The 24930-nt window shown below is 37.8% G+C and overlaps 1 protein-coding gene across 21 annotated transcripts in view; it reads right to left on the reverse strand.

Annotated features, from left to right (window-relative positions):
* Window positions 1-24930, reverse strand: part of BBS9 (Bardet-Biedl syndrome 9) — a 461967-nt gene that overhangs the window by 416887 nt on the left and 20150 nt on the right. For all 21 annotated transcript variants that reach the window (XM_038389485.2, XM_038389486.2, XM_043508761.1 and 18 more), the window contains one exon: window positions 3265-3439. In XM_038389485.2, coding sequence (XP_038245413.1) covers window positions 3265-3439 — 175 coding nt within the window. The remainder of the gene's footprint in view (window positions 1-3264; window positions 3440-24930) is intronic.

Below are 24930 nucleotides of genomic sequence, written 5' to 3' on the forward strand. Positions count from 1 at the left end.
AGCACTTTATGATGGTAATAAAAAGGATAGTCACCTATGGTGGGATATGGCCTGCAAAATATGACACAATTTCATTTAGAACTGTTGTAGTCATGAGTGCCTTGAGCATACCTGATATATAGCCTACCATTCACAGAATCAGGTAGATAGAGTGTTAAACTTATTGAGCAGGATTGGTCAGCTTTGTATAAATAAAGATATAATTTTGTTCTTTTATCTTTCCTAAAGGGTAATTCTCTTAGCCCAGTATTCCAAATCCAAGCTTGGTCTCAGAAACCTAGGAATATGTCTACATCATCTTGGTAGGGACAGGCCTCAATATAGGGCACTATTTAGAGGCACTCCCACCAATATGTAAACAGGAGGAAAACGAAGTTAATCATACTGCGCCAGTCATGACCACACACATTTATCTGTATGTTATATCCATACGCCCAACCTACTGTTGGATCTTACATCACTTAGTTTGTGAGCTTCCCAGAGAAGGGACTCTGCCTTCATCTGTGTTTATACAGCAGGGGTCTTCTATCCTGAGTGGGGTTTATGGGTCCTACCAGAATATAATTAAAGCAGCAGCATGTATAATTCCCTCCATAGGGAAAGTCAAGAGGGAAACTTGTTGGTATGGCAACAAGACGTAGGCAAATTGGCACCTACAACAACTGCATAGTTAAACCCAAGGACTCGGGATGCAGGCAACCTGTTAATATTTTAACAGATAAGAATTAACTCCTGTTAAAAGCCTAAAGTAGAGGATAGAGGATTTTAACAGAAAGATATGTGTACAGTGTGTTCATTTGTACAGAAGTCAGGGTGGAGGCAATCACAGGTCTGTATTGTTAGGGGTAATGCTACAGTACTAACATGTTTACTTAGCAGCAGCATGTTTGTAAAGTTGAATGGCACAACTTCATAGCATTGCTTAACTTTTTGGCAGACTTGAACCATTTGTATAACTCTTTTCCTCAATCTTTCAAAACATATATATTTTAAAATTTATTACCACTAGCTGTGTTGCTAATCAGTCATCTCCACTGAGCAGACTTTTATTGTGAGCTTGCACAAGCAACGTGGCTCGATGATATACTGCTTAAATTGACTTCTGCCTGACTCTGATCACTTTCAAATTTTGAAGGGCTTTTGAATAGATTCTTTGGTAGCTGTCTACAATAATGATTCACAAAGGTATGCTGTCACTTATGGGGAAAAATGAAGTTGCGCTAAATTGTTACTAATCAAAACTAAATACCAAGAGCTGAAGTAGTAGGACCCTTGAGATTCACACAATAGTTTCTTGTTGCTTTCTAAAGCGATTCATAGATGCCTACTTCATTCTTAAATAGAACCATGAGGCCAACACATCCATAAGAAAACCCCTTTTATTTAGCCCAGTGGTATGTTGCTTGGAAACTTGAATGCAAAATACTAACATCAGCTAGGATTGTGAAATTATTGCAACTCTTCTGATTCTCCCATTTAAGGTTATTCATAAAATCAATGCTCTTGTTTCTTCCTCATTCCTTTTTCTATACAAAACTCCTTAACCTTTACCTTTGTAAAGGCTCTCTTCTCTTTAAGACTTCTGTACATAACGGCCCTTGAGCTTGTAGCTCCCTTCTTCCTTCCACCAATGAGTGACCCTCTCTTCACTCAACTGCCTCCTTAATACCACCAATAATACAATTAGCGATCCTAATACAAACAGCTATCATCCTCTGTACACGACCCAACACTAAAAAAAGCCATCATGCTGCACTCAGACCTAACATTCTTCTGATAATCCTTAAACCATTCTGTTTAACTGTTAATTCTCTGAGGCAGGGACGGTGCTTTCCTCTGTATTTTGTACAGCACCAAGCATATCAATGATACCCAATGAAACAGCAACAACATATTTTCTCTCTTTCCCACATCAATCTTTCACTTTCTTTCTTCACCCATCAATTTCACCTCCCTTTTACTGCCACTTCAGTTCTCACTGAGAAAGCACCTCACTCCAAAGGTGATGCCATTCCCCATCAGTCTCTCTCCATACTTTAAAAGCAATGATCTATACCTCACTACATTCTGACAAAATGTACACTATTCCAAACTAGGACATATTCAGACCTCACCAGATTAATGCATGAGTGCCCAAAGCTGAATGACCTCACCACACATTAAACGGTGGGGACCTTTGTTGGGTTTGGCAGAGAAGGTGAGTTGCCCCTTTAAAGGCAGCTAGAGAGCCAGTGAGTTACCTCCAACACAGAGGTAGCCCCATTCCACCTGGTAGCCCCATTCCAGGTCAGCATGGGGACACTGACCCATTTCCCCCCCCCCCCCCCCGCAGGTGACCAGAAAAGGGGGAATATTTATGCCCACATCTGGGCAGTGAAAGCCCTCTTTTCACTTGGTCAGGTTAAGCAGCACCCACCCTCTCATCCATGAAAATATCATTATCTGCTGTGGGCATTATATTAGTCGCTCCTTTCTCAGGGGGCTGGGGAGGAATTTTTCCGTTACCACCAGATTGGTCAACACAAGGTAGGTTTTTTCATCTTCCCCCACAGTGGGTTGGAGGCTTGAGGGAGCAAAGAACAAAACGGAAGTTAAGCTATGATGCTGCAAATCATTACGTAAACTTGGAACAGATGTCCAATGCAGGTACTCTGCAGGGAATTGATAGTGATCAGATTAAACCCTTTCCCAATCCATTTTAAGGGGGTATTCTTTTAAGGAGTGGAAACAGTGGGAGGGGTGAAGGAATTGGGGCTCTTATGACTGGTATGGCAGAGAGTCAGCTCCACCTCCTTTATATACACCTCTTGATTCTCATTCAAGGGGGGGGAGGGGAAAAAGGTAGCAAGGTCCCAGCAATGTCTTAGCTGGGGATCAGGTGGGTAAGGGAGAGGGCTGCCAGCAGCCCCCCCCCAAATATATGTAAATAATTATGGAATTACCTGCACTGTACAGTTTTATCTGGCAGGTACTCCCAGACACTTAGGAATAAAGTTGCGGCCTAATTAAACACACACAGTGTCTCCTGTCGTCCATACCCAGACAACAAAAATTCAAGTCTGAGCTTCAGGTGACAGCACCAAGAAAGTCTGTTCTTTCCTCTTTTAAAAAATAGATATGTGGTACAACATGAGTAAAAGCAAATAAAATATTATAGTATTATATTTTCATAGGCAGTGCTAATTTTTTATCTTCAGTATATTGATGTTATATGATGGCAGTCCTAAAAGAAACTACAATTACTTATTTAATATTTATACATACTTGTAGCTCTCAACTTGTTGACAGGAAGAGACTGTAATGAAGGAATCCGTTCGAGAGCTGTAAGTTATCGGACCAGGCAGAAGAAAACCAGGTAGAAATCGGCCAAAAGCATAGCTTTCCTGTTCAAATAACATAAGCATGCCATCCATGGACTGTATGCATATCAAATCTCGACCTAAATGAAAAGGAAACAAAGCACCGTTAATCACAAATTAGATTTTTATGAAAATATACAGGCCTGAATTCTCATTTACACTAAATGTAAATGAATACTAATTTACTACATTGGCAGCATCAAGAGGCTTCAAAGTAGGCATAAACGTAATTTACTCCCACTTTAAGGCTCCTTTACACTGCCAATGACCTTAGAGTAACTGAAAGTCAGGCCCAGGTTATTTACAGAAATTAACAATGAAGTTAAACTTCAGTTAGATATAAACAACACAGAATAGCTGTGACCCCCCCACATAAAACAAAGAGGAGGTGAAATACTGGCCCCATTGAAGTCAATTTGTAAAACTCTCATTGACTTCAGTGGAGCCAGGATTCCACTCAAAATGTTCAAAATTGAGGCTGACACTCCATTAGCATTATTTATATGAGGCTAGTGTCCAAAAGTCCAGTTAGAGACCCATTGTGTCAAGTTCTGTATAAAGATAAAAGAAGATACAGACCCTGTCCTGAAGAGCTTACATTCGAAATAGACTAGATACACAAAGCATAGAGGAAAAGGAAACAATAGACGAGTAACATGTTGGGGTAATGGTTGACGTACTTCATGTTAGTTCTACTTTATTTTATTTTTTAAATATATATTATAGGGACAGAGGGAGTCACAAGGGGATGAGTTAACAGAGTAAGAGATTAGGTAATAAAGAAAGGAAACCGGATAGGGAAAGGAAAAGTGGCAATGAGAACAATGCTGGTAGCAAAGAGATAGCGAAGGAAGGAAGAGCAAACAGTGAATCGTAGAGAGAAGAAAATATCCATAATGCATATAGAGAGAAAGCCTCATTCAATGTCTTCACAGGGGTCCAAGCTGTGAAAATCACTCCGCAAATGGAGAATGGGTGGTTCCCACCTGGCTTTACCTCAAGGAGTGCTGCTCTCACCACCCTGGAAAGCTATTTGGCAAATGGTACCCCATGAAGTGGGAGAATCCCCCTCTATTTTCAGACAATGCCTGGAAGAAGTTACTCCCTGCTCTGGTGCCCTACACCCCACCCCAAACTCTTGCCAGGGAGTGGGGGAAGGAAATTCCTGACAACTCCCAGAATCATTGCTCATCCTATTCCCTCCTGTTCTTTCCATAAAATAATTTAACCCACAAGTAAACTGATGTGACTTGAAGGACATCTGTACTTTGCATTTCATGGATTTTGCCAGTTTGGCTCACAAACCTATTACTTAAACAGATTATTTTTAATGTATAAATAATCCTCTAGAACAAAGAAAACTAAACCCTCCAAAAATTGTAAAAACATTATTTGCTAAAACTAAAACTAGTTAACTGTTTCCTTTCTTACATAAAGGACAATACATTAAGAGAAACCAAAAGACAGCAAAAAAAAAAATGAGTTTTCTGATTTGATTAAGCTAATATTCTAATTTAACTGAGGGAACAATTATTAAAATAAAATAAAATAAATGACCTTAAGATCAAATTGTCAAATCTATCATATCATTCCAGTTATTTTAAATGGTCTAAATAGAAATCATCATTAAAACAATTTTCCCATTGCTTTTATCCTACCTTTATTTTATATTTTTAAAGGAGGATTAAAAAATATTAAGTCTGTAGTGAGAAGTTAAAAATACTTGTTAATACTGAATTCAAGAATTCAACTACAATAGCATCAAGATCCTACTGGTCACATGTCAATTACATGGATATAAATTCAGAGCAATAACTTTGAAGTCAACTGAGATCAGAATCAGTTTGTGGATTTAGCATTACATAAAGATAACATTAATTCAAATGTGCACATAATTTTTAGCACCCATTCAAAGAAATCCACAAAAAAGGGCCCAATCAAACACATACTGAAATCTATGAAAATATTAAAGCCAATTGTGACAAAGTTCCTCCTTTACCTTGGTGGGTCTTGAGCTTCTTGGAGGATTTGCTCACCTTGGAGCTTCACGGCAGCCCTCAGCTTGGCCATTTTTCTGAACCCACGGTCCAGGTCGACGACTCCTGTGTCTGACCAGGAGTTGGGAGGTTTGGGGGGAAACTCAGGCCCACCCTCTACTCCGGGTTCCAGCCCAGGGCCCTGTGGAATGTAGCTGTCTAGAGTGCCTCCTGGAACAGCTGTGCGACAGCTACAACTCCCCGGGCTACTTCCCCAGGGCCTCCTCCCAACACCTTCTTTATTCTCACCATAGAACCTACCTCCTGGTGCTCGACAATGGTTGTACTCCTCAGTCCTCCAACAATCCACGTTCTCACACTCAGCTCCTAGTGCCTCTTGCTCACAGCTCCTCACACACACACACCACAAACCGAAGTGAGATCCTTTTTAAACCCAGGTGGCCTCATTAGATTGCCTTAATTGATTCTAACAGCTTCTTGATTGGCTGCAAGTGTTCTAATCAGCCTGTCTGTCTTAATTGTCTCCAGAAGGTTCCCAATTGTTCTGGAACCTTCGGTGTTACCTTACCCAGGGAAAAGGGACCTACTTAACCTAGGCTAATATATCTGTCTTCTATTACTCTCCTGTAGCCATCTGGCCCTACCCTGTCACACAACGGCAGTAGGTATTGGATCAAGCCCCTATCCTGCAAACATGTAAGTAAATACTGTCATTTATTTCAACAAGACTACTCACATGCAAAGTTATTGACATCTGCAAATGTCTGTGGGATTATAGCCTATGCATGCAGAATTAAAACAGGATCTTGATTTAAAGAGAAAAAAATTACTTCCTCCTTGATGTCCTCCCCTCAGACCATACTCCTCCAATATAGGGCCTCCGATATAGGCAACGACAAAAAAAATCATGTCTTTTTCCCACTTAGACAAGTATTGTTATATAAGCTCACAGAGGCAACAGTTCAATATATGGCAACACTGGAGGTAAAATACATATGGAAAAATTATCTCCTTGTATTCTGATTCTTCAGAGAAATTATTAGAGGCATATCAATGGTTATTTAAAAAGAAGCAGAGCATGCTAAGTAGTTAATGGGTTAATAGTTCTCCTAAATTACTAATACATTATTACTTGATCTTGACTAAAAAAAAGAGAATCAGTATTCTCTCCCCCAAGACTTGGATCACTAGGGTAAAAACTCTGAATCTGAGGGCAAGTCGTCAGAGGCGGGTAAGGGGAGCAGAAGGTAAATAGCTACACTGGATCTCTTTTCCCCCCCTTTTGTGATTGCCCATTCTATACTACTCTCAAAATGGTCCCTTCATCCTTCTCACCAAGAAGATCTGTACATAATTCATTCCATTCCCATTAACACTGCTGCACACATCTGATGGGGGAGGACATTCAAGAATGAAATACGGTCTTGTTCTTTTCCCAGAGGTTGAGCTCAGTGCTTCTCAACTTCCTAAGAAACAAGGGAACCAAATTGCAGTACTTCATATGGAAGCACACTGGTGCTACTAGATGAGCACAACTTTTTTAAAATTAATATAATTTTAGGGGGGGGGATCATGATAGGATTTCAACCAAATCTGAACTATTGCAATGGCCTATTTACCCTATTTCTAAATAAAAAAAATTATATTTTATTCAAGCAGAAGTTCTCTCTTTCCTTATCAGAGGGGTAGCTATGTTAGTCTGTATCACAAAAATAACGAGGAGTCCGGTGGCACCTAAAAGTCTTTACGGCGGTGGCAACGGACTCCTCATTGTCTCTTTTCTTAAAACCATAAACCTAAGATCTGCCTTATATTTAACACAACATATTTTGGGGGGTTGATTTACTGACTGCTGATGCAAAACATATTTGTCTTATACCAACTGTTTTAATAAGGCAGCAATAGCACTCTGGTTTAACAAAATCATAAATCAACATATAGAGAATAATTTTCTTCAACCTTAGAAAAATCCCATTTCCCTTATTAAACATGAAACAGAGCAAAATAGTCCATTAATCAAGAGGTCTATGACGGCTTCTAAAGGAAATTTAGCTAAGCTAACAATGAAAACCAATCTACTCAAGTTAAATCATGCTACGATCTGTACAGATCACCTATATTTTGTACAAAAGCAACTGTAACATGGAAATCATTAGAGCTATGTTCAAAAGCTCTCAGACTAACATTCTGCCAGCTACTGAAGTAAGCCAAACTAATGCCTTTCTTTACAACTGCAAGCGATAAAGACACAATATATCATACCATTTAAGCCATTGGCTGCAAGGTTCACTGACAACTTCAAGTTGATGATTTGGTCCCATCAGGTTTAATCTATAGTATATTAAAGTTCGTTTCATGTTTCCAAACAGTGGTACTACATTAATCTTTCCTGTTACTTTAGTAGATAAGAGTCACACACCTTTTTAGGAAATGTGAATTCTTTAATTCTGTTAACAGTTTGAAGTCAATGAACAAATGCTTCCTATTAGTAAATTCAATAATTTTAATAGAATTATGGTATGTGTTTAACATGTAAAAGCCGGATAGCATTTTCCAAAAAGTACAATTGTTTTTGAATTATGAATTTCCTCAGGTTTACTTACACTGAAACACATGTTTTTTAAATTATAAAGCAGGGTCTATGGCTTCTGTTCAAATCTACATTTTATTGTTTATAAAATTAGAACCATATTTTATATTGTACACATATTATATATTCATATACACACACCCCCACCCACCCCGCCACCCCCCTCCGTATGTGGACGGCCAAGTTTCTTTTGAAATTGTGTATGAAGTGGCTTTATTAAAAAGCCTTTCCAGTTACTTAACCTCTTAAAATACTATTTATATGGCTCAGAAGATCAAACACTTCATTATGATTTATTAACAATAATTTGTCACATATTCTGAGGCATGTGGTATTCAAAGAGTTAAGTCAACCAAACTGATCACTGATCAGAGTTGAAGCATTTGGTTCATTGTTTAAAGGTTGAGAAGCTCTGAAGCATTATCCAAGATCACAGCAGATGATTTCAACAACGTACGATTCAAAATGAAAAATTATATATTAATAAAGTAACTTATGCAATATTTGAACAAAAAAATCATAACCAAGGCGCTTAAATTCAATTAAAACCTGTTTAATATTAAGGGTCTCACTTAATTTTCAATTTTTTTTTTCATTTTAACACTGACACTATTCTTAACTAAAGCAGCTTCAAAGAAAAAAATGGCACAATTTAAGCTAAAGACAGTATGGCGGACAATGTTCTTTGTTCTAGCTTTTGTCGGTTTAATAAACCAATCAACCATCATGGTAAATAAAGTACTTTTCACTAGGGAAACACCTTCCATCCATGGACCTCAAAATGTTCTACAAACTTTAATGAATTAAGATTTACAACATCCTTGTTATTCAGGTAAGTAGCAATATGCCTATATCCTGGTCCTGTTCTACCTAGTCCTGGAGATGGGCAAACTGCAGTGGTCCATCTCTGGAGACAAATAGGGCATTCTGGAATGCTCTGAAACAAATGGCTAACCAGTGGGCCATGATATTGATGTACTGGTAAGCTATTAAGCCATCTCCTGTCCACAGCTAAGAATACATTGCTCCCTAGTTGCCCCCTTACACATACACCATCTCTTATAGATCACCATTGTTTACCAATGACATGCACCAAATGAAAAAGAAGATGAGAAGATCAAAGCGTTAATGCCAATAAGCCAGGCTTCTATTTTGCCATAGTCTCAGAATTTGGACAGGTCTCTCAAGAAGAGATTCTAAAACAACTAGGGAAAATCTGTCAAAACATGAGAACTTCACTAACCATTCCCCTCTTGGTTAGTGAAAACTTAGACTGAAAGCTCTTTGAAGCCAGAACTTTCTTCTCATTATGTGTATGGTTTAGCATATCTGACACACAAATATCTTGCAACGCCGGCTACAACAGTGCCATGCAAACGCCTTTTCTCACTTTCAGGTGATATTGTAAGTAAGAAGCAGGCAGCATTATCTCCTATAAATGGAAACATTGTTTGTCTTAGGAATTGGCTGAACAAGGAAGAGGACTCAGTGGTGTTCTAGGCTCTAAAGTTTTACATTGTTTTGTTTTGAGTGCAGTTATGTAAAAAAATAAATTTTACATTCGTAAGTTGCACTTTCATGATAAAAAGATTGCACTACAGTACTTCTCAGAGGTAAACTGAAAATACTATTTCTTTAATGTTTTTACAGTGCAAATATTTGTAATCAAATATAATATAAAGTGAGCACTGTATACTTTGTATTCTGTGTTGTAATTAAAAACAATATATGAAAATGTAGAAAACATCCAAAAATATTAATAAAGTTTAAATTGGTATTCCATTATTAACAGTGCAATTAAAACTGATTAATCACAATTTTTTTAATCTCACAATTTTTTTAATCGTTTGATAGCCCTAGTCTAAAAAAGAAACAAAAATCTTCTTAAAAAAAAAAAAACAAAAAAAAACTTGGTTTGGAAACAGTTCAGGTAAAACTGAGATATCAGTTGGCAAGGGGAAGAACTTTGAGGAACTCACACGAACTGTTATAACACCTTCAATAAAAGGCATCTGTACACTGTCAAGGTGGTACACAACCTCCAAGTCCAACTGGACTAAAATCTACTCAACAACTATTAGAGAGAGCAGCAGGTTTTTTTTCATATTTAGCTAGTTGGAAAGCAAGCCCTTCTATTTTAGATGCTGACCTGACTATTGTTATTCAAGCATTTGCCATCTCAAGATTAGATTGCTGCAATGTGCGCTCTCCCTAAAAGATACAGAAAGCTACTCAAAATTTACAAACAAGTCTGCACTCACTATTCCACCAGTCATATAAAGTGGCCAGACAAAAGCATATTTAACAACTCTTCAACTTTCTACCTTGGTTACCAATCAAATTCCAGGTTCGTTTTACATCCTTGATCCTTAACTATAATAACCCCTAAAGAAACTTGTATCAATGCTGGCTCAGACACTCCCGTCATTGAGTTTCCTAAGAATTTTACCATTACCAAGGACAGGATTTGCCCTTCCTTGGAAGAAGTTTGGGGTTGAAGTCTCTACTAGAGGCCAGGTGCTTCTACACCAGCCCCAGTGCCCTCAGGCGTCGATCTCTAGCTACAAAAGACTTTTCCACCAATTGCACCCTACTGGGGAAAAAGGAATAATGTGAACTTTTAAGCAGAGCCCATATGCGCTGCAATTAGGGACTCAGTTGCGTTAATATAAGTGGGATTGTTGGGGTGATGGTGCATGTAATGCTAAGATCATGCTAAGATCCCCAGCATCTCAGAGGTTGCCATTTCCATGAGAAAAGTAGGAGCTATATGTATACAGGCTCCCCAACACAGAAATCTCAGAGACAATCAGCTTGTGACTCTTAGTTTGATCTGGTCCTTCCAACTGCCTGCCTGCATAGGCATCAACTGCAGTATGAACATTTATTTCCTCTCCTTTCTTTTTGAACTTTTCTCAGCAGACATCCTATAGGCATCCAAGAACAGAAAATACTTATTCTTTATTTTAGAATTAAATAAAGAGGGGACAATCAGCTTGGCTGAAATACAATTAATTCCAAGGGTTTTGTGAGTAGGTGTTTCAAATTTAAAAAAAAACTATTTACATATATTTGCAATAATAAAAGAAACCAAAGTACATAAAGTTGGAGAAAAAACTGCATGCTGACACAGTATCTCTCCCAAAGCTCTAGAAGCCAGATAGCACAATGTCACAGTAAGAACCATTTCAAGCACTTATTTAATATTTCTCCTCCTTCCTACTGGCTTATTACAAAAGCACTTTTCAGAAACACTATAGGATAATCTAGGACAATCCTATTTTTTTTTTTATGCGGGGCTCTATGCTCCTATCTTCGCTTATTCCTGGTCAGGGGAGTAGAAACTCCATGAGTTTCAATCACTGAATGTCCTTTCTATTCTTCCATCTGTGAGGAGAAAGAAAAATTTGCATCCCCAGCTTCCCACAAATGAGGCATAGGTTTCAGCCCCTAAGCTCAAGGATCTCAGGGGTTCACTGGAAGCAAGGGCTGTCTCCTCTTGCCTTCTCTCCCTTTTCCCCTGGCTGCCCCTTGACAACATCACTGTGCTCCCTGGGTGTCCTCTTACTATCACTGTCCCTGAGACCTTCCACAATATGGAGGGGAAAAGAAACAGAAGTTAGTGCAAACTCAGTTGGCATAACCACACTGCTCAGTTTTAACTTTCTAAAAATCAGTATGCAAAAAGAGAAAAAACAGTAGGTAGAGCATCTTATTTCTGTCTACCTTGTCAGCTAACTCTGGCTCAATATTTATACTTTGCATTAAATGCTATCCTCAGTTATCCCCATGAAGCTTCACTGGAATCAGCAGGGCTGCACAGGTGTAACATAGGACAGAATTTGGCCTACTTCTTAGAGAGACTGTTATACAGATGTCTGAGCTACTATCTTAGGCATCAGACACCCATGCACCAAAACATTCCAATGAGGTATGGTAACTGCAAAAATTAACTTGGTTTCAAGTGATCAGAATCCAGAGACATACGTGTTTACACCATATTAATAGTTTTGTTGTCTTTTTTTGTATTTGAATGATAAAACAAGATTTTTAAAAAAAAAAAAAGCAGATAACTATTTAAAACCACACAAGATATGCAGGAAGGTGGGGGACACTGATACAGAATTATATAAATACACACACACACACACACACACACACACACACACACACACACACACACACACACACACACCCACCCATCCCTAGGTAAATTTTTTTTTAAGTTTATTAGATTACAATACAAATGAAATCAGTCTGTTGAAGTACTATAATTCTATTGTTTAAGTTTCAGAGTAGCAGCCGTGTTAGTCTGTATTCGCAAAAAGAAAAGGAGCACTTGTGGCAGCTTAGAGACTAACAAATTTATTTGAGCATAAGCTTTCGTGAGCTACAGCACCCGATGAAGTGAGTGTTTTGTTTATGCTCAAATTTGTTAGTCTCTAAGGTGCCACAAGTACTCCTTTTCTATTGTTTAAAATACTGTAAAAGTTGCCATGAAGATCACAGAAATAAGAGATTAAATAATATGGTCCATCCCCTTACTACAGTAAAAGTAGCCTCTATAGTACACATTCTAACATTTTGTACTTCATTCTCTCCTACCATTTTAAAGGAAGGCATTTATTTCAATTTCTGGCTATGCCGTCATAGTTGTGAAAGAGCAATATTTCTTGGTTGTGAATAATGGGGGGCTTTCTTCCACAAGCAGCTAAAGAGATTTTTTGCTATATCCTTTAAACTAATGAATACCCTAAGTTTTGTTTTTAATTATTTCTGTTTCTGTGACAACACTTTAAAAACCACACACAGACACGCTACAGGCAGCAGTCATACTGTAAAGACGCTGATTCAGTTATTTTAATAGATGTCTGCACAGTTGTTTGTCCACATTGTTAGGGCAAGTCAGAAGTAGCAATAAGTTTTGATCTCACACAAATGATGAGATCTAAAATGTATGTTTACCATAATCTGTTAAATCATAAAAATAATAAATCAGTAAGAGTGGAAATAAAATTTACAGAACACTCTTGTAATAGATAAATAGATACGTATAAGAGTGATTGGGGGATATTATATTTATCCTCACGGTTCACAAATGAACCTCTTCACACAAACACCATTGTTGAAACATGTCTTGTTAGTACAGTAATGTAACAGGTTGAAAGCCAAATAATATTTACGACAAGGTGCTTAGAGTCTTCAGGGATTTTCAATGCATGTAGAATAGCAGGTAAACCATATTTGTTAAAGAAGCAGTAAAAGATATTTAATCCATATAGGGCTTGATCCAGCAATGAGTCAATGGCAAAACTCTCATTGACTTCAGTGATGTAGCCTCAAGTTCTAAAGCAACTAAACTTTTTGTTTGTCTTCCTTGCATCATCTGTATTATTCACTTCAAGTTTAGTTAAAATGCAAATTTACGATAGTCTGTTATATGACAAACTCCAATTATGAAAACTACTACAAGTAAAACAAAATGAAAAGTTCATACAAAATTAGATATTCTTCATATTCCAACTTTTTATAGTTCATTTTGTTTCCTTTTGCCATTTGTTTTTAATGTGTAACCAGTGAATGGGTTTTTTATGTTTCACTCAAAAAAAAAAAAAAAAAAAAAAAAAACAACCAGTCTTCCAAAAGCTCAGTCAGAAATGTCCATTTCAAAAAGCTTACTGCAGCCAGTTGGCTTTGCCAGTGACATATTTATAAAGTGAAAATGTAACCCATAGTGTTCTCTACAGATCAGATGGAATCACTTAGTGTTCTCTACATAGTTTCACCAGCCTCAAGAGGAATGTCCCTCAGCCAGCAAGTGTTACCTTAAGTATTAGTCCAGCTACTACTGTTTTGTAGTTTTTGTTATTCTAGCGTGAAACGAATATATTTGTGTCACAGGTTTGGGCTTGTTTTTTTTTATAAAAACAATTTAATTTTAATGAAAATCCAATACAAGAGGCAGGTGGTGGTTCTTTGAAACAAACCTGTAATTAAAGCTATTTTGGATCTGGAGTTCTTCTTGTATGTGAATGATTTCCTGTGCTCTCAGCCTTCCCCCGGCACCAAAGCATTTTCATAAAAAAATAAATACATTATGTAATCACAAGGACGGAGCACCATGTGACAATCAGTAAGAAAACCTGCAGCATCAAATGGGATAAATTATAAATCAGAATAAGCTTCAAAAAGTTATAGCTTTTTGGGAAGCAACAGATCAGATAACTCCACAACTCTTTAAGGAATGCTAATCAAAAGTGCCAGTCAAAAGCTCACTACAAAGACGACAAAAGAATGGGATATTCAAGGTAAAAGAAAAGAGCAGTTGCCATTTTCATATAGTAATAGTTCATTTTTTTCACAGCTAATACTGAATCTAAGGGCTTAAAGAGCGCTTCCCTTAAGCATCACAAGCCTTAATTTACACAGGAAAAGGCAAACCTACAGTCCATGAACCAATGCAAAAGTAACTATGGCCTTACTTTCCCCCATACAGACTGGAAGAGAAGGCAGTCACCTGCTCTGGCATGGGAAAATGGGGTTTTTTTTAGCACTGAGTTCTTAAAACAACCTATGCCTAGTAAAACACAAATCTTAGGTTACTTCCCCAACCCAAAGCAGGAAACACATGTCAATGAGCATTCAGAAAGAATACAAACAAGACTAGCTTGGTGGTTTAATGGCAGCACAGTGCACTGCCACAAAGGGGATCAGAATTCAGGACTTCAGCTGGGTTTCTTCATTCCAGGCAGACAGAAGTTGAGAACATTACTGAGGCAGTGCTCTGACCACATAGGAGGAGGGAAGGAAAAATGCCTTACACCACTCACCAGCAATCCCCCCGGATGATGCAAGGAGCATTGTACACAGGCTCCTGCGGGACCTAGGTTGAGTCCACTTCTGCTAGGAACTACAACATGAGCCCCTGAAGCAGGAAGGGAATGAAAATAAGAGGAGCTGATGGGATTTAATAAAAAAATCAACCCAGGAAAAACAGATACTGAGGAAATTAATGTATTGAACTAACATTTTTAATTATTTTCTAGTCTTTGCCTGCTACTATGGAATTGAAACTTGAATTAGTTGAGTCTTCATAAATCCCAACAAGGGACAAATGTTGGTTCTGCAACAGGTCAGCCTATTCATTAGCAAGTTTGGCAGAGGAATGGTGCAAAGGAGAGAAGTTCCTTTGTACCCCACCACTGTCAATTTTTAGGATCAAATGTCTTCCACCCAGTCCCTTGCAGATTTCTATGAACCCTAAAACAGGATTTAAAGGGACAGGAATTTCATCCGCATGATCAACAAAATTGATGAACGCACACCCCAGTCATCACTCTTGGAGAAAGTAATCTTCAAGCCACGTGATCCATTTTTTCCTTCCCCAGCTGACCTCTGAAATTGAGCAGTGAGTCAGTATTAACCTGCTAACTTTGGGCAGAAGCCTTTTTAAAACTAATATGGACCCTGAGGATGGGGAGGGGCAGACAGGAAAAGACTACTAGTCAGGTTAAATGAGCTCCAAGTATCTGAATGCAATACAGGCAATCAGAGTCAATCTCCAGCTTTGAGGAAAGGGTGTCTGCTGGAAGAATCCCTACATTTGGCATTCTACAGCCATGAGAAAAGTGAAACATCCACTGATCTAAATAGGTTTTAGTTATTATTTATTTGTTTATGGTAGCCCTCACAATAGGCTAAGCATTTTTCAGACATTCAAGAAGAGACAATCTCTGCCTGGCAAAGCGCGCACACGCAGAAAAGACATTCAGATTGGCAGAGGTCATAAGATGAAGAACATCAAATACGTATTTTTTTTAAATACAAGTCAAACCAGATTCACTGTACATAGCATAACAGAAGCAGGTCTATAAAAGTGACTTAAACATGCTCAAGGGAGAGAGTTTACATATAGCTGTGGTTCTCCTTACCATTGCCTGAGAGCCTGAGGCTACAGCCTCCCTGACCATAGGTGGCTCACAAAGCTGTTGTTGAAGTTAATTTTCTAGATAAGGTCCTCCCACTTTATGGAGTGGGACACAATTACTATTTTCTGAGCTCAGCTGGCTTTATAAATATAAACCTAGTTTGGGGCACTTAATATATAAAAGTGTATGAAGACAGCATTGAGTGAGGTTTGCGGGGTTTGTTGCATATTTGACCAGACCATCAAGGGAATTTGTTCACAAAAGGAATTTTAAACAACATACTCTTTCATGTTTCTTCATCTTTAAAACCCAAAAGACACATATACTTAGAATTGTAAACTGAGAGACTCGAGCAGAGTGAACTCAGCTGAAGTTCCTTTCCTTCTTCCCAGAAGGAGAAGTGCGCAGCTCAAAGACAGGATCCGTTATCATCTCCTGTCCCTCTTCGCCAGCAAGTAGCAGAGCTCCACTTTCTCTGGTGGGATCTGAGATCTGAACACCCACATAAGAACAAGCAAGTCTCCATCTTGCTGGAGTCAAGGGAGTAACAGGGTGACTCACAGTCCAAGGATCTCTAAGAAACATCACAGTTTTGAATACAGATTCACTGACAAATTCTTCTAAAGGAGTATTGTCCCCTGTGGGTATAGTGAAAGCAGAAGAACTCTTTAAAAGGCAGTTTGTAATGCATTGTCTCACAGTTGTAATGGGGAAAAAAAGGCACCACCTTTAATTAAAGTGATTTAAATAGAGCTTGAATATCACTTTAAAGGAATTTTGAATATCCAAACCAAGACATTTGTGATTAGAAACAAATCATACAATGTGATTAGACAGAGATAAAACTGAGGGAACAGGTAATCAATACAGATACTTTCACCTCTAGGTCAGTTGTTCAATTATAGCCCAGGATAGTAATAACCAACAGAATGGAGTAACAGCTGCTTGCTGGCTAAATATTAAAGGAGTTGGTGGATTATGTCTCTATCACAAACACCACCATCAATATTCACTACCTCTTTGGTAGTCTGACTGGTCATGATTTAATAGGCAATGAACAATTTTTTACCTTGTCCCTCCAGAATGGGGTAGAAGCACACTGCAAATAACCCTATGATCTTATTATTGTAGTCCAGCCTTGCAAAGGTCTGTTTGCCCATGCATGTATGACAGTAATTATTTTGACAGATCAGTAAGATGTCATGGATTTTTTCATTATCAATCGAATTAGGTGGCAAATGAGTACATTTTATGTCTGGATAGCTAAATTTTCATGGCAATTTTTCAAGGCTGTTTAACCCTACTGTACCTACTTACCTCACTCCTGTTTTTTGTAGCTTTCATTCACTAAATCATGCTTACAATCAGACTACAAGCTTTCTGGGGCAGGGACCATGTCATGTCATCTTCTTTCCTTTGCAAACACCTGGCATATTTTTGGGGACTATAAAAATAAGTAATTATCACCGTCAATGTAACTCTTTGCCTATAGACTAACCGAACACTTCAACATTCAGCTCTTTCAATCCAGCACATTTTCAGAAGTACTAAATGTATACTTTAGAAAAAAGGCACTAGTAGCATAACAAAGAGAAAACAAAGAACACATATTGAAAATTAAAAATTTGAAGTGATACCCAACATTAATCTACAAATGTTCTTTTTAAGACTCCAACAGTCAATAGTGAATAAATATTTTAAAAGATTCATGATACCTAAGCCACATGACTTCAAATAGTGGGACTGGAAAAACCCATGTACTTGCAACCTATTTAATATTTATTCCCACAAAATGACCAAAAGCCAGTTAGCAGCCACAGTAGTCTATACTTCAAATTCTGCTGTTGTGATCATCCAACATCAGCATTTTTCACCAACTCTTTTGAGGTTCTATATCAAATTCTAACCCAGCTATACTCATTTAGGTAAACAATCACCACCAGATTTTCGTAACAGTATATCCATCAGTTTGCTTCATGCACCCTATTATTCAGATAAATGGATCATCCATTTGATCCATTCTTAAAATCTTAAGTCAGCACTTAGTTCCACACACTGACAGTGAAATAAAGCTGTTTAAAAGCATAACCTTTTTTGCCAAGGCTTAGCTGCCTAACATTTCCGCATACCAAACTAATTAAGTCATCTAGTAACTCTACCTAAACATTGTTTAATCTCTAGTTTATCTCATCACTACTTAATTTAATACATTGCTTTTAAATTATCTACTTTATTTAAAAATCCCCAGTCAAGGATAGCATTTTAATTTAAACCGTGAAATAGCTTCATGTTCTGGTTTCCATTAATACTGGAAGTTAAATATGCAAATACTCCACTTTAATAATAATATATATTAAATGTGTGTTGGAACTGAATAAAGGTGTGTCAGCACTGGATCAAGCATTTTTCTTTCGATGATTAATTTATTCTTATCATCTGATATTATTTGTATTACTGTAGCCCCAGTCAAGACCCCACTGTACGAGGTACTGTATTAACACAGAACAAAAAAGACAATCCTTGCCCCAAGGAATTTACAATCTAAGTATAAGAAACAGATTGATACAAACAGAGCAATAGGAGAATAGAAGGATACAATGAGACAATATAGGTCAGCATGGTATGCTGTGATTTTACAGCCTAACCATTGTCAAGTTGTTTGTAGGCATCAGAGCAGAGGAAAGTTTTGAGGACATATTTGAAGGAGAATAACGAGTTAGTTTTGCAGATGGTTATGGGGAGCGCCTCTCAAGTGTGAAGCACAGCATGGGAGAGAACACAAAAGGTGCTTGTTTGATAATTTCACAAGTGGGCCACTGAGGTTGGAGTCATGGACCGATCGGAGACAGGAGTCCAGCCTCGGATACTGAATGAGATGACTGGTAGGTTGAAAGCGAATACAAGTACATATGTCTGACACAATAGAGAAGAGCGAGCCAGTGGAGGGACGCAAAAAGAGGGGTGATTTGATCAAAGCAACAGGCTAAGAAAATTATCTTTGCACTAGCATTCTGAATGGATGAGTGAGGCAAGACTGCATTTGCCAAGGCCAGACAAAAAGGCTGTTGCAATAGTAGACATGCAAGATTATGAGAGCCTGGATGAGAGTTATAGCTGAACGGATGGATTGGAAAGACTGTATTTTAGAGATGTGATGCAGAAAAATCTGCAAGGTTTAGACGTAACCTGGATGTGAGGAACTTGCACACAGCCTACGTGAAGAATGAGAAGACTCCCAGGGATCAACATTTTGAGGTTGTGGATGCTCGTTATAAAAAGCTTTTGCAATGTCAGGAGTTAGGGTTGTAGGAAATTCTCTGGTTTTGGTCTACCAGGTTTTATTTTTAATAAAATATTTTCCCCAAAGTAAACACTCATTTCGCAACCAAAAATGGCAGTGTTATATCAGTATCAGCTGCTCTACCTCCATCAATGGAAAAACTGCATGAGGCCCAAACAAGAAGAAATATAAAAACAGGTCTCTTACACCCACACGTCCTACCTTGCAATTTTTGAGTCCCTCAAATCCCTGGTGGTCCAGTGATGGGCCTAACACAGTGTCATTATGGTCAGTAGTCTGCCAGGATGGGGTGTCCAAAATTCCCAGTTGCCACCCACAGTGGCCTTAAGACACAATTTATTTTTAACAAGGTTTTTGCAAACAATATACAGACACATTCAGACAGATGCCACAATCAGCAGCAATCTGAACATGTGTAGCATTATGAGAGTTTTCCTCAAGGTCCTGGGTGACCCAGACATGCTTTCATTTTTGCTTTTTTAGTTCAAAGAACTCCTCTCCCTAGTGTCCCCACAATCTTTAATATCTAGAAACTGTATATTGTTTTTGTTTTACAAAGTTTGTCCCATTCTGAGCATATGCTAAGATCACTTATTGACACTCACCCTCCAATAAAACTTTGAAATAAACACTAATCAAGAACAGAATTCTGTGTTCAGCTCCTAAAAATCACACAAGCCACAAAACAAGCAAGCCATGTCTACATGTACAGCGCTGCAACTGTACTGATACAGCTGTGCTGCTGCAACATGTCTGGTGAAGACGCTCTATGATGACAGGAGAGAGTTCTCTTGTCAACATAAAAAAAATACATCACCCCCACAAGTGACACAAGCTATGTCAGCAGTAGCTCTCCCGCCAAAATAGCACCGTGCACACTAGTGCTTATGTCGGTTTAACTTATGTCGCTCAGGGGGGATGGAATATTCAAAACCCCAAGTGACAGAAGATTCCATAACATAGGCAGTAGTAAAGACATAACCTCAGTGACCACTCCACTAGCTCCTCCAAAATATGCACTTTTTTTGGTAGGTTAGCTGGCCAAAACACCTCAAGACCACAAAATAATCCTAGACTGGAGTACAACTATCAGAAAGTATCACTGCTTGAAAAAGAAGATGCATCAGTACTGTATACTGATACAGTACCACCATGAACCATGGTTTGATAACCACCAATTTAAAAAAATAAAATCTAGACGGCTGTGACATAGTTAATAAAAAAGTACTACAGAGCCCAAGGATAGTCACTGATGGGTACTAAAAGAATTAAGAGAAGATGTACTGCTATCTTTACAAACCTACTTTTGATGGTCCTTTGAGGATGGATAAGCTCTCAGAGATTTAGAAAAGAGAAAAAGTGTCCGTTTTATATGTAGGGGGAAAGGGGGCAACCCACAGAATTACAGAACATCTGATGCTTGCTAAATTGCAAAACACAGATAAAGAGGAAATTAATTTGTAAAAAATAAGGTGATATACAAAAGGTATGAAGGAATCAAAAACTAATCATGCCGAAGTAACTATTTCTTTGACAGGATAATAATATACTGGATAAAAGAAATATAGTGGACAGCATCTCTTAACTTTAGTAAGACTTTTGATATGATCTCGCACAACTGTCTCCCAGGAAACTAGAGAATGAAGAAGGTTGACTACGCTATTGCACCAGAGAGAAGAATCTGGGGATTAGAGTAGGAGGATGAATTAAATACGAGTCAACAATATAATGATGTCATCAAAAAGACAGCTGCTATATTGAGTCATATTAGTAGACATATCCTATTAAAAACAAATGAGATAATTGTTCTTCTGGGCACTTGTTCGGCCTTGACCTGAGTACTCAAACAGCTAGACCCTGTAGGCAAACTGCACACTAATAATGTACCCTTCACATTAGCAATGTACACCAACTGTTCACATTTAGGTACAATATTTTTGAAGAAAAATTACAAAGCAGTATACAGTTACATAAATTTATAAAAGGTTTGGAAAATAAGACCAATGAGGAAAGGGTAAAATAATTTGACTTCCATTCCAGAGATGAGAGAAACAAATGGGCCTTAAATTATTTTAAAATATGAAAAATATCTATGATAAAGACATAGGAATAATTTATTTTCATTAGTCATTGAGGGTCAGATCAAAGGTCCATCTTCCAACAGTGGCCAATGCCAGGTTCCCCAGAGGGAATGAACAGAACAGGTAATCATCAAGTGATCCATCCGGTCGCCCATTCCCAACTTCCGGCAAACAGAGGCTAGGGACACAATCCCTGTTCATCTTGGCTAATAGCCATTGATGGACCTATCCTCTATGAACTTATCTAATTCTTTTTAATGGGACACGTTAAGATTAAACATTAGCAGAAAATACCTTATAATAACAATCAGACAGCAAAAAAAAAGGCTGCACCATTCCAAGGGATGCTTTTAAAGTGAATTTACTACTTGTGAGAGGTACCAGTCTGATAGCCATGCAAAGTGATATGTTTCTGTACAGAACAGGACCAGCATTGAACTGAGAATGCAGAGTTGTGGAGGTTATATGAAGCAATGTTTCCCATCCATCCCCACTGTGCAGCTGTCATGGCAAGCTAACTCCTTTTCTGGATAGTTTGACCTAACATAAAGTCAGAATTTAGGATTTTCAAGGGTTTGTATGTTCAGCACAAAACCACAGGATCATACTGTTCTGGATAGGACCTGAAAACAAACACACAAGCTCATGGATTCCTAGACTCAATTGTACACATTTCCTTGTACATTGTATTTATCAAGCTTATACTTAGTCTGTTTTCATTATTACACTCCAATTAATAGCAGCTGAAATGAATGATGGCTCTAATTATATAGTCAGATGGGATAAAATCCTGGCCCAATGAACTCCATTTGAGTTTTGCCATTGGCTTCAACAGAGCCAAAATTTCACCCATCACCTAAAACAAAAAAGAAGAGAGGGGGAACTGTTTGGAAAGAGTGAGGATCTTCCTTAATTATTTTCCCCATCACATGCTCAATTTACAGAAAAGGTTGTATCATCATCATTCAAAGAGAAAACACGCCACTAATAGCCTTTCAAAGTTATGTTATACGGGGAGGCGTTCAGGAGCAGAGATTGGTAGATTTATCCTTTGAACAAAATTCACAAAAGAATGAGTATACTAATAATCTTTCTTTATACAGAAGCAATTTAAAAGGAAGGTAATAGTTAAACACCCTGCTTCTTAAGAGAACTAGCCAATAAATCAATGTCCAAATTTATATCACTGCTCTATTTAAACATAGCTATAAGAATCATTTAACCTTACAGCATAAAAGTCAGCTGATAATTTTTTTTTCTGACTAGCACCTAATAAAATTCAGTCTTGCAGAATTGTGGAAAAGTTAAGTACAGTCCACCCTTCTCATAAAGTTTCCTGTTACAAGGTTGCATGGTTTACACATATGTTGTATTTTATTATTTAAAAAATTCCTCCTTATAGCACCCTCTTTGTTGTAACATTCAAATATACTTTGCCTCTAGGCCAGGACTATAATAAAAGTAAAATGAATTCAGACAATTTGCTGAGAAAAGCTAGGTAGAGGGAGGGAGTAGTGGATTTTAAATCTTTTTGCCTTCTTTTTTTGCTTGTAAGTTTTAATATTCTCTTTCTTTAAAACACTTTGTTTTTATTATTTCCTTTTATTTATGCAGGACCTGTGGAATAACTTCCAACAAATCTGTGCAGTTCTGAAAGCCATTTTATGATCTGGGAATCCTAATTTCAAAATCAATACACACTTGATCACTAGGATGACTGAACTTTACAGAAAGAAAAGGAGTACTTGTGGCACCTTAGAGACTAACAAATTTATTTGAGCATAAGCTTTCGTGAGCTTATGCTCAAATAAATTTGTTAGTCTCTAAGGTGCCACAAGTACTCCTTTACTTTTTGCAGATACAGACTAACACGGCTGCTACTCTGAAACCTGAACTTTACAGACTTTATCAATTTATTTCAAGAAGCTATATGAAGCAAGCTGAATTCACTGATCATTTTAAATCCATTTAGTACAAACACATTTTGTGCAACTAAATAAAAATGGACTATAAACATTTTTCAGTGAAAACAAAGACATTATGCATATAATTAATATACATCACTATAACACAACTTCAAATATACTTTATGTACACAGAGAAAATGAGCTATATCTTGTGTGTCAACAATTCCCATTAGTGGGGCATGAGCTATCAATGCATTATCTATTTAGTCCTTAGATGCAAGGCAGCATTAAACTTTTATAATCTTTTTTTTTTTTAAATTCATGAAGTATTCAGGATGTTCATATATGCAGCTCAACGTATCATTTTTTCCCCTCGCAAAAATCATAAAACTCATAACACTTGGGAAAGGTTGCTTCCTATTACGGCATATGGCCATCGCCACATTTCATAGGCGCTTTAGATAGAGACCTAGGAGTCAGGCAATTAGGAATCAATTTGGAAGGCACAGGATCTCAGTATCCAGTTCTTCATTATTACATTCTCATTACATTTTTAGTTTATAAATGCATTGGCTGTTTTCCTGATTACTATTTGCTCTGGCACATCTTTGATTGCATGGATTTTAGGAATTTTTATTTATATCACAATATATAAGCCTATAGAAACTTCAAGCAATCATTTCATGATTTAAAAATGCTTCTGCACTCTTTCATACATCTTCATCAGGAATCTGTTCATATTACTTAAAAACATCAATATCTCAAACTCGTTTTCTATTATTAAAAATATTTATAAAATACTTTGGCATTACGTAGGACTTTACTGACAGTTAACATCCCTTGCCCGGAGAGTTTACAGTCTAATGGGCAGATTGTGGCCTGTCCTGAACAAGGCAGTGTATAAAATGTCCCCTTACTTCTTTGCCCCTGGGCATCCTACTACCACTCCCTATATGCAAGGGGAAGCAGAGTCCACCGCACTGGTATATATCCCCCTTAAGATTTGTGGGAAAGGATAAGAGTGGAATGAGCCTTGATTCCAACCCCTTCCCACCATGTCAAGGAGCCTATGCTGAGACAAGTATAAAGTTGTGGCATTTTACTCTCTTTCTGGAGCAACTGGGAGACTGATTTCTAAAGTCACAACCTCCCTCCTGGACTGCTCCAGGGGAAGCACACCACCACTCTATCCCTTACTATGAAGTAGATCACACACTGACGATTTAGCCCTAAGTAAGACAAGACAAACAAGTCAAGACACAGAATAACATTTATTTCCATCTTAAGTATTGTTCTCAGAAGACACTTAACCTGGTATCTAAGCATCAGATTAGAGGCTGTGGAAATTACTGATAAAGAGGCACAAGGGGTTGTGTGAAAAGCTTAGAGTTAAAGAAGAATTTGAACAGAGTGAGGGAGGAGAGAGTGTGATGGATAAGGACAGGATGACCGTTCCTAACAGGAGCAAAATCATAGAGGTAAGAAATAGAAAGCGAATAAAAAAGTGGGGTGGGGGACAAGAGCGGAGAAATAAGGCAAAAGGAATGGCAAGAAATAGGGCTGAATAGTGGATAAGAGCGATTCTGAAGTTATGCAGGACAAGAAAGAAATCTGCACAAATTTCACACTAAATCTTACATCTGAATGCCAGAGTTTTTGTGAAGTACATTTCACTACTTTTTTAAAATCATTTTGAAGGGAGGTGGGGGAAAGACTATAATTGCAATATAGTCTCCTCTATTGCATTAAACAAAACAAAACTCACTG

The sequence above is a fragment of the Dermochelys coriacea genome, chromosome 2, assembly GCF_009764565.3.
Source record: "Dermochelys coriacea isolate rDerCor1 chromosome 2, rDerCor1.pri.v4, whole genome shotgun sequence".
NCBI classification, from domain to species: domain Eukaryota; kingdom Metazoa; phylum Chordata; order Testudines; family Dermochelyidae; genus Dermochelys; species Dermochelys coriacea.